Genomic DNA, 10,604 nt, shown 5'->3' on the forward strand with positions numbered 1-10,604 from the left:
ATGTCTAAAAAGGTGCTGCTGCTTCGCTTGGCTCCTCCTGCAGCTGGGTCGGCATCTGCAGAGATATATCAGCCTGCCATCGTCGTTGTCCCCGTGAGTTGCCCAGAGCCGTGGCAGGGAGCGGGGCGCAGCAGGGCTGTGCCAGCGGGGCAGCAGGCTCAGGATGGGGATGGAGGGACTCCTGTCCCCTCGGGTGCTGTGCCTGCTCCTCTGGGTGCAGCTGTGCAGGGGTAAGTGCTGGCTCCCTTGTCTCACCGCCCAGGGCCAGTGGGTAGCGGCGGGGTATCAGGATCCCTTTGGGGCTGGGGTTGCTTTCCCGGCAACACTGGGACAAGGGTCAGAAGGTGCTCACGTCCATGGACCTTCTGCCTTTCCCTGTGCCTCTCTGTCTTTAAGGCAGCCCGTGCCTGGCTGCATTTAGAGACATCCCCCATCCTGGGGTACCCTTTGGGGCTCCTTGTTCCCCAGGCTGTGCCCCTGGGGCCAGCAGTGGCCCAGGGGGTGACGGCAGCACTCAGGGATCCCCAGGGCACAGCCAATCTGCGGGGTGCCCCGCAAGGTTTGTGTGCTGCTCACTGCCCCCGGGTGCAGGGGAGCCCCGACCCCAGGAAGGCAGTTTGTGTCCCCCAGAGAGAAGGGGAGCGGGCTGTCTGCACTCGCAGGCTGCAGAGGATTTTCCTTCCAGGAGGCCCCGGCCAAGCACAGGGGCTGGGCTGATGCCAGGGGCGAGGAGGGGACGTGGGTTGGGGGGATCCTTGGGATTGTGTCGGTGCTCCCTGAGGACACAGAAAGCCCTGGGGGTGGTGTGGGTTTGGGTGGTGCCAGGGAAGGTGGTGCCGGGGAAGCTGCGGGCGTGGGGGCATGGGGCTGTGCAGGGTGTGCTTGGCTGGGGAGGAGACGGTGCCCTGTGCAGGGCCTGGGGGCACGGTGTGTGGGTGGGCACGGGCAGGGGCCGTTGGCGTGGGAAGAGGTGCCAAGGGCTGTGGGGTGGTGAATAGCCCATCAGGGCTGGAGTTGGGCACCCCAGCCCTGCACAGACCGTGGGGACAGGAGGGACCCCAAAACTGCTGCAGGGACAGCCTGGAGGGGAAGGGGCTCCCACCCCGGGGCCTGTGACTTGGCCTGGGCAGGGGTGACCCTTAGACCTGCAGTCTGGAGCTCGGCACTCTCCTGACCGGTCCCATGTTGCTGTTTGAAGGGGCTGCAGAGCTGAGGCTGGAGGATGGCGGCGGGCACTGTGCTGGGCGAGTGGAGGTGAAACACCAGGGCCAGTGGGGAACCGTGTGTGATGACTCCTGGGACACGAAGGATGCTGCAGTGGTTTGTAAGCAGCTGGGCTGTGGGTTTGCTCTCAGACCTTATGACTCCTTTGGGCCAGGATCTGGCCCCATTTGGATGGATGACGTTGATTGTCATGGCACTGAGTCTGCCCTGTCTGACTGTACACACCCTGGATGGGGACAACACTACTGTAATCACAATGAGGATGTTGGAGTGACGTGTTCAGGTAAGGGGCCAGCCTGTTCCCCACCTTTGGGACCAGGACAGGGGAAGGGACCTGGCTGTGCCCTCAGGGAGCAACAAGTGGGCACCAGAGCAGGGCTCGGTGTGGCTGGTGACACTGCCGAGCTGGGACTGTCATTGCTGCTGTCCCTGGTCCCTGAGGAAAGAGCAAGGGGAGCCCACCCTGTGTGTCCAGCCACTGCCAGGCCCCAAGGTGGCTCAGCCCACCCTCAGTGGGGGCCTGGGGCTGGGAGATTAATCCCTCTCCCTTCCCCTGGGATGGCTGCTGGTTCCCATCTTTCTCCTCCCATTCAGCCAGGACCTGTCTGGGATTGCCGAGGGCCAGGTCCCCCCATGCCAGAGGCACTGGGAGCTGCTCATGTGGCCACCCACAGCCCCAGGGAAGGGCATGAGATGGCAAGGGACTTTTGGGTTGTGCCTGCTGGCAGAGAGGAGTCCCTCAGCCTCAGCAAAAGGGATGTTCAGAGGGGAGGAGTGCTGGCCTTGGGCAGAGGAGCAGGGTGGCCCGTGGCACCTCATTCCTCTCCCAGGGTCCCCCCATGAGTTCCAGCCCATGGGGATACGGCCCCAGGCAGGCAGGGCCAAGCTGCTGCCCAGCCTTTCCTGCCTGCCCCAGCCCGCGGCTGCCCTGTGCCACAGGGGCTTTGCCAGCACTTGCACTGTCCTCAGTGCCTGTGCTTGCACCGGGAGATCGTGTCAGCCCAGGGCTGCTCCTCTGCCCGCTCTCCTGCCCTCTGCCTGGCCCTTGGTGGGGATGTGCGTGCCTGGCACTGCACTCTGGCCCTGGCTGAGGACCCGCTCCCTGGGCAGGTGCCAGAGTGGGGAGCTGGCACAGACAGTGGCTGCGGATACAGCCGTGCCATACCTCTAGCCTGTCCCATGTGCCACCTAACAGCCTGAGACGGCCCGGAAAGAAAGGCTGTGTTTCTGGCAGCTCCAAGGGGCTCCTCATCCTGGCCCTGAGCTCAGTGCACAGATGAGGCTGCAGCAGCCAGCAGGGCCTGGGCCAGTCCCCCTGGGCCCCAAGTGCTCTGGGTACTGCAGTGCCTGTGGCTGGTGCCAGGAAGCCCAGGGTCTCCAGGACAGCAGCAGTGTGCCTGAGCAGTGCCTACGGCTGGGGCTTTGGGACAGCAGCAAGCCCACAAGTGCTGTGATGATGCCTGAGGAGCGGCAGAGGGGCCCTGGTGTGTTTGTGCCATCGGCACCCACTGGCAGCGGTGGGGTGGTTGCGGTCTCTCTGCCTGTGGCCACCTTGCAGAGCAGCTGGGATGTAGGCACGTAACTGCCAGAGGGCTCTGGGAGAGCTTGAGGGGTCTTTGGTTGCTCCAGGATTTGTCCAGCTGGTCGGAGGGGACAGCCCCTGCTCGGGACGTGTGGAGGTCCATGATGGGAAGCAGTGGAAGACTGTCTGTGACTCTGACTTTGGTCCCAAAGCTGCCGAGGTGGTCTGCAGGGAGCTCCAGTGTGGCACAGCCCTGTCCGTGCCTGGGGCAGCTCGCTTTGGAGAAGGTGTGGGTCCCATGTGGGACAGAGAGCTGCAGTGTGCCGGGAACGAATCCCTTCTCATCTCCTGCCCCAGGGGATCCCCCAGGGACCAGCCTTGCACCCATGCAAATGCTGTCGGTGTCACCTGCACACGTAAGGACTCAGGGTGGGGTGTTACATATCCGGGGGTGTGCTGGGGACAGGGGAGCAGGGCAGGGACCGTGCCGTGCTGGGTGCGCACTCTGTCATTGTTCTCTGTCCCCAGAGTACACAGGGTTCTGGCTGGTGAACGGCAGCACGGCGTGTGAGGGGCGAGTGGAGGTGCAGGTGCTGGGCACCTGGGGCACCCTCTGTGCCTCCCGCTGGGATCTCTTGGACGCCCACGTTCTCTGTCGTCACCTCGACTGCGGGTTTGCTGAGTCCATTCCCAGAGGAGGGCATTTTGGGAGTGGAACCGGACCTGTGTGGAGAGACTCATTCCACTGTGAGGGGACTGAAGCCCACCTGGGACAGTGCCCAGTGACTGCCCTGGGGGCCTCACCGTGCTCCCCCGAGAACCACGCTGCTGTCATTTGCTCAGGTGGGTGCTGGGAAAAGGTGCCATGGCCACCCAAAGCAGGGGAGCCCGTGGCAGCACCAGCTGCATTTCTCCCTTGAGAAACCCTGCCTGCACCAGGAGCAACCTGGAGGCTTTGCCTGCTCTCACCGACGGCTCCGATGTGGGAGAGCTGAAGAGTGAACGAGGTCAGGCATGTCTGCCCCCCAGGGCAGTGGCTCAGGCCCTGCGGCCAGCGCCAGGCGCGGGGTCCTCTGCTCTGCTGCTGCAGGACAGGCCCAGGATAGGGCTGTGGGGCTCAGCTCCATCCCTCTGGCTGCAGACAGCCCTGTCCCAGCCCCACAGAGACCCCCCCCAGAGCCCAATCCCACGCCCGTGGGGGCTGCCCAGGTGCCCCCAGCAGCAGACCTGGGGGGTGAGGTGCAGAGCGGGGCTGGGCTTTGCCCTTGCTCCTGGTGCTTCTGGTCAGCACAAGACCCAACCTTGTGCTGTTTGCTCAGAAAGGCCCCCCGTGCTCTGCTCCCTGCCAGGGACGCAGGCGCCCAGACCCCAAACCCAGGGATGCAGAGGGGCACAGACGTGCGGGCTCTGCCTGCTGTCTCAGCAGCGCCGGTGTCAGCGCTGAGGTTGGGCAAGGCTTGGCCAGCACTGCCTGTGCCCGGGTCCCTGCAGCGGCTGCTGCTCCCTCCTGCGGGAGCTGCCCCATCGGCCTCAGCAGAGACGTGTTGGGTGGCTCTGCCCCACCAAGAGCAAAGACAGCGTCTTGCTCAGGGCCTGGGAAAGCAATCCTGTGGAAACGTGCTCCTGAAGCTGAGCGCAGAGGGCTGGGGCAGGCGGGTGAGCTGCAGGGTGCTGTGCGGGTTGCAGAGCCTGGGGAGGTGCTGCAGGTCTGTGGGCTCTGTGGTGCTGCCGAGGGCTGGGGCACGGCTGCTGTCCCCAGGCCCCGCTGGCTCCACGGCCCTGCGGCTGGTGGGTGGAGGGAGCCGGTGCGACGGACGAGTGGAGATCTTGCAGCGCAGGACGTGGGGCCGAGTCCTGGATGACGAGTGGGACGTGCGGGAGGCCAGCGTGGTGTGCCGTCAGCTGAGGTGCAGAGAGGCAGAAAAAGCCTACAACCCCGCGAAGCCTCAGAGAGGGACGGGTCCCGTGGGGCTGCGAGGGGTGCGGTGCGCAGGGCACGAGGCCGAGCTGAGCCTCTGCAACACCTCCCTGCCCGAGAGCGCAGCGGCGGCAGGGATTGCGGAGGACGTGGGCGTCGTGTGCGCGGGTGAGTGGCACTGCACGGGCCCCCCGGGCTCTGGGCTGGGTGGGCAGCAGCCCCTGAGGGCAGCTGGGGTTTCTTCCTGCTGCAGGGAGCCGGCAGGTGCGGCTGGTGAAGGGGCCCGGGCGCTGCGCTGGGAGAGTGGAGATCTACTACCAGGGCAGCTGGGGGACCGTCTGCGACGATGGCTGGGACCTGTCTGATGCCGCCATCGTTTGCCAGCAGCTGGGCTGCGGCGGGGCGGTGGAGGCGGTCGGCTCCGCTCGCTTCGGGGAAGGCTCCGGTCAGATCTGGCTGGATGGCGTGAACTGCTCCGGGGCCGAAGCTGCTCTCTGGGACTGCCCGGCAGGGTCCTGGGGGCAGCACGACTGCGCGCACAAAGAGGACGCAGGAGTCGTCTGCTCAGGTCTGTGCCGGGAGCTGTGGTGGGAGCCCAGCGCCCGGGGAGGCCGGGACGAGGGGAGAGCCGGCAACGGCCCAGGCTGTGCCTGGCTGCCTCGGAGCCCCTGCCCGAGCCTGTCCTGGGGACACCCCTGCACGAAGCCCCTCGGTCCCACGGGGGGTCCCTTGTCAGCTGAGCTGTGCCCAGGGCTTAGCGGGGAGGGCATGGGTGTGTCTCCGTCAGGGACTTCTCTCGGCCCCTGGCAAAAGGGTGACTTGCTGGCCGTGCCCCTGCCTGGCCAGGGCCTGCGGGGGGAAGAGGCTTCTCTGCTCCCACAGCCCCACACCAGCCTGTGCCCCTCTGGGGCCTTTCCTCCCAGATTTCATGGCCCTGAGGCTGGGGAACGGCAGCAACTGCTCCGGGCGCCTGCAGGTTTTCTACAATGGCACATGGGGGAGCGTTTGCTCCAACTCAATGACTCTCCAAACGGTGTCGCTGGCATGCAAGGAGCTGGGCTGCGGGGACGCGGGGACCCTGGAAACACGCCTGCCCTCTGGTAGGGTGTCTGGCCACGCCTGGCTGGATCGCGTGGAGTGTGGGGAGAGAAACAGCTCCTTCTGGCAGTGTCCCTCTGCTCCCTGGGACCCACGGTCGTGCGATGACCTGCGAGAGGAGACCCACATCACCTGCAGTGGTAATTCTGAGCTTCCTGGGCACCAGCATCACCCCAGCTCCTGCTCCCTGCCGGGCACAGTCAAGCGCAGAGACAGGGCCCACGGGGGCTTTTACTGTACGTGCCAGACCCTGCTGCTTCTGGTGGCACAAATGGCACTTCAGCTCTCAGAGCCCCACACGTTCGTTCGCCAGCAGTTGCCAGCCAGCTGCCAGCAGCGCCCGGGGGAGGCAGCGGTGTCTCCAGGCAAGGTCTCAGAAGAGACCAGCCAGGGCTGCGAGGCGTGTCCCCTCCACGGACACCCTCCTGCTTCTCTGTGAGCCGGGGTCCCTTTGGGGCTGAGCAGCCAGGGTCCCCCACAGTGCCGTGCATGTCCCCTGAAGGAGCGGGGTTCAGCTGCTGCCGTGAGCGAGGCGGCACGGGGAGGCGTGAGCAGAGCTCAGCCCCACTCTCTGCTGCACGACCCCCTTCAGCAGCCCCTTCACGGCAGCATTGCCTTCTGCAGGGAGACGGCCAGAAACAGCCCCGGCCGTGGGGACCGTGTGCCCAAACTCCACGAGCTGCACAGGTAGCTGCTCCTCTGCATGCCCCTCTCTCCTGGCAGGGCTCTGCCTGCTGCCCGGTGCCCTGGGAGGTCTCTGCCTTCTCCAGACAGGGAGAAGATTCGTGCCGTGGGAGGCGAGAGCGGGTGCTCGGGCAGGGTGGAGGTCTGGCATCGCGGCTCCTGGGGGACGGTGTGTGACGACTCCTGGGACATGCAGGATGCCGAGGTGGCGTGCAGGCAGCTGGGCTGTGGCCCCGCAGTGTCTGCCCTGGACGAGGCTGCGTTTGGGGAGGGGACGGGCCCCATCTGGCTGGAGCAGGTGGAGTGCCGGGGGTCTGAGCCATCTCTGCAGGCCTGCTGGGCTCGGCCTGGGGACAGCGGGGCCTGCCGGCATAAGGAGGACGCTGCCGTGCAGTGCTCAGGTGAGCGGCGGGGCTGGCAGCCCTCGCTGGGCTATTGGCAGGGAGCCGGGGCAGGCGTTTTCCCCACTGGGTCCCCTCATGGCTGCAGAGCTGCTGAGAGCAAGGCTGTGCCTGTGGAGCATGGGAGCCTGGTGCCAAGTGGGCAGCAGCCTCTGTGGGGCTGGATGTCCTCCGGCTCCTGCCTGCAGGGCCCTGCAGCCCCCAGGGGCATCTCCTGGGCTGCCTGCGCCATCCTGCCCGATAGCCAGAGCAGGGCCCTGGGCTCTGTCCCAGCCCCCCTGACCAGCCTCGCAGGAGGGGCAGTGTGGGTGGGGGGTGGCAGGGATATACGCACACGTGCACACACACACGCACGGCTCCCTGGTACCCTCACAGCCACCCTCTCAGCCCAGTTCCCTTTCTCCCCTCTGCAGCTGCACCCAGGACGGCAGCACCAACCCCGCGAGCAGGTAACCTGTCCTCCCTGCCAGCGCTGGCTCTTCTCGGGGCCAGCTGTGAGCCACAGCCGCAGGGAGGGGGCTCCTTGCTGGGGTGTGAAACTCCCAAGAGGAGACACCGGGACAGCAGTGGGGAGGGGCGTTGGGGAGGGCTCTCATTTACCCAGCAGCCTGGGAGCTTCCTCATCCCTCACTCCTGGGGTCCCCTACCCCTGCTGTAGTGGGGGGCAGCACTGGGGTGTGCCAGCCCCCACCTCTCCCAGGCCTGCTGCTGCCCTTTCTCTCTTCCTGCCCATGCAGATCCCAGCCGGGACCGTCCCACCGGCAGCAGGAGACTGTCGTTGCCCGTCATCATCTGCATCGTCCTGGGGGCCCTTCTCTGCCTGCTCCTGGCCCTCCTGGCCGGGCAAGTGCGAAGCGCCAGGGCTGGGCGCGCAGGTGGGTCCCGGGGAAAGATGCCTCCTGGCAAGGCCAGGGGTGCTGGCAGGTGTCAGTGAGCGGCACAGGCAGAGCTGGGGGGATAAGCGTGTGTGCTGCCTTCATTGCCATGTGCCGCCTCATCCACCGCCTGACCATGGGCCATGGGCCACCAGCAGCAAGGGGTAGAGAGAGTCCAGGCACGGCGGGAGTTAGGGACGGGGCGAGGAGAGAAATGGCCGAGCTGGGCTGGGGGAGGTGGGAGCAGAGGGGACACAGACGAGGACACGACACTGGCAGCGCTCCGGGCAGCTCTGGAGGGGTCTGTGGGGCAGGGGAGATGCCAGGAGGAACGTGGGGCAGCAGGGTCCATCCCTGTGGTTTCAGGCCCCCAGGCTGTTCCTCTGTGCAACCGTGACCTCCCCGCGGCAGGGCAGGGGCCGTGCTATGGATCCCTGGGGCAGAGAGGGGGCAGCTCCAGGGGGAGAGGAGAGGCGGGAGCTGCTCCAAGCTCAGCACCGGGGAGCTGACCCAGGGGCCAGAGGGGCACAAGGGCTGTCTCTGAGGGGACGCTGTGAGGGTGTCGCTGCCCCAGATCACCTCCGTGGGGACATTGCCCTCACTGAGGAAGGGGTGGCGGTGAGCAGGCAGCGCAGCGGGGCTGTGCTGTGGCCAGAGCCTTTTGCTGGCCCCGGGGACCAAAGCAGGGGGAGCAGAGCGGGATCCTGTCCCCTCTCTGCCTGTCCCTGGGCCAGCCCTGCCGCTGTCCGCAGGCTCGGGGAGAGCGTGGGAGCCCTTCCCTGACGCCGTCTATGAGGAGATCGCTTACGGCCCGGCATGGGAGAAGCAGGCGAGGTTCAGCGGCTCAGGTGGGTGTGGGTCCCTCATGGGGGCACATCGGCAGGGCTCTGTCCCCAAACCTCCACCTAGGGCTGACCCGCGGCAGTCCCCTGGCCTACGGTCCCTGCAGCGCTGGGGTGTGTGGGGAGAGCAGCCGGGTCCTGGGCCCAGCAGAGGAGCTTCCTCCCCAGCAGTTCTTCCCATCGCAGCCAGGGACAGCCCCTCTCTGCCTGCCCCTGCATAAATCCCCGGGTGGCACCGCAGGGCTGAGGGAAGGGGCTGTCCCGGGGCAGCTCTGGGAGCCCCGTTGAGGCAGGCTTGGTCCCAGGGGAGCAGGGTGAGTCCTGAGCCCTCCTCCCCACACAGCCCTGCCTCTGTGGGTCCCCCGTCCCCAGCAGCACTCACCACAAGCCGGCTCAGCAGAGCACACTCCCATAACAGCCGCTGCGCCTCTCTCCAGGCTCCTACTCAGAGGGGTCCCTGGCCAAGCTGCAGCCCTACCCCGCGGACAGCAAGGAGGAGGAGGGTCCGGGCTCAGCACCAGGTAACAGGGTGCGGGAAGGAGTGGATCTCTCCTCCCTGCGGCCATGTGAGGGACAGCGGTGTCACTGAGTGTCCCCATCAGAGCTGGGGAGTCTCCTGGGGTGCTGCCAACACCAGGGTCTGAGCCCCACGGCCCTGCGCATCCTCCCGTCCTCTGCTCTGCAGATGTATCTCCTCAGTGTCACCAGCTCCCCTCTCCTTTCAGACGTCCCTGTCCTGCCTGGAAGTGACCCAGCGCATGGCTATGATGATGCCAGGGAGGTTTCTGCCCCTGGGGAGGATCCTGCCCCTGGGCAGGGAGCCTGGGAAATGCCCAGGGCACCAGAGGAGGGAGCAGGGCCCAGGGATGCCCCTGGAGGTGAGAGGGAAAGATGGTGCTGCCGCTTTATGGGATGCCATCCCTGGTGCCGGGTGAATCGCTGCCGTACGGAGAGCCCAAGCTCCTGGGATGGGGGACCCTGCCCTGGGAGTTTTCCCTGGGGGGCCCGGGGCTGGCAGAGGGAGCTGGACATGTCAGGAGGGAGGAGGAGACGGGAGGCAGGTGATGCAGAGAGCAGGAGGGGCACCCCATGGGGCCAACGTGCAATGGCCTGCCTTGCTGCTTGCAGGGGCAAACCTGCGCTCGCAGAGAAGTGCTGGGGCCCCTGCAGCTGAGGGAGATGCCTGGTCCCTGTCCCCAGAGAGCACAGGCTATGACGATGCTGAAGAGGTGTCTCTGGCACATCCCCCTGAGCACAGAAAGGCTGCGACAGCAGAGCTCAGTGCACAGCCATCCCTGAGCCCCGCGCCAGGAGAGCCCATCCCTGCCGTGCAGCTGGGTGCAGCCGGGAGCGAGGAGGGGACTTTGCAGCTGGGAGCGCCGTGAGCACCAGGGAACCGTCTCCCTCTTCCCACGGGCAGCAGAAACAGCCGGCCATTGCCTCTCTTTTGATTCCCCTGGTTTCACGCTGTGCCTCCGCAGCTGTTCCTATTAAAAGCCTTTGGGGTATGGCCCAGAGCTGGTGCTTGCCTGCCCCGCTGTCGGGGTGTCTCCCTGAGGCTGACTGGGGGGAGCAGAGCACAAAGACGTGGTGGTGGGGAAGGGGCACATCTCGGGGGCAGCGGGCTCGGGGTCAGGCTGTGGGGCTGCCAGAGCCCATGGTCCCTGGGCAATATTCCTGCTGACAGAGACGTTTCCACCCTGCCAGCAAAAGTTTCCAACAAAACTGTCTCTCTGCAAGGTGCTGTGATGCGCCCCAGCAGGAGCGCCCATCTCCTCACCTGGGGCTTCCCCAGCTGCTCTTTCCCCCAGGCCCTGCCTGGGCCATGCTGGTCCCACAGCACACAGGCCACGACAGAGCTGCCGTGTTGGGCTGAGCCCTGGGCTGTGGCCCCACACAAGTGAGCCCACAGGTGGCTGCGGTGCCCTGGACCCCCCAGCCAGCCCCAGGGGCTATCACGTCCCGCGCATCACCTCCCACACTGGTTAGGAGGCAGCTCTGCTCCCCACTGCCCTGGCACAGGGTGCAGAGCCACTTGCT

At 66.3% G+C, this 10,604-nt stretch overlaps 1 protein-coding gene across 1 annotated transcript; it reads left to right on the forward strand.

Annotated features, from left to right (window-relative positions):
• On the forward strand, positions 1 to 9,949 carry LOC142595959 (antigen WC1.1-like). The gene is given in 18 exon segments (XM_075724827.1): positions 1 to 93; positions 469 to 559; positions 950 to 1,035; positions 1,037 to 1,126; positions 1,159 to 1,507; positions 2,827 to 3,162; positions 3,275 to 3,589; positions 4,506 to 4,832; positions 4,918 to 5,232; positions 5,588 to 5,902; positions 6,387 to 6,449; positions 6,533 to 6,847; positions 7,261 to 7,296; positions 7,585 to 7,722; positions 8,475 to 8,570; positions 9,002 to 9,085; positions 9,290 to 9,442; positions 9,693 to 9,949. Coding segments are annotated over 18 exon segments (3,459 nt in total).
• Positions 9,950 to 10,604: the final 655 nt, after the last annotated feature.

This window comes from Pelecanus crispus, chromosome 25 (genome assembly GCF_030463565.1).
Source record: "Pelecanus crispus isolate bPelCri1 chromosome 25, bPelCri1.pri, whole genome shotgun sequence".
In the NCBI taxonomy this organism is placed as follows: Eukaryota; Metazoa; Chordata; class Aves; order Pelecaniformes; family Pelecanidae; genus Pelecanus; species Pelecanus crispus.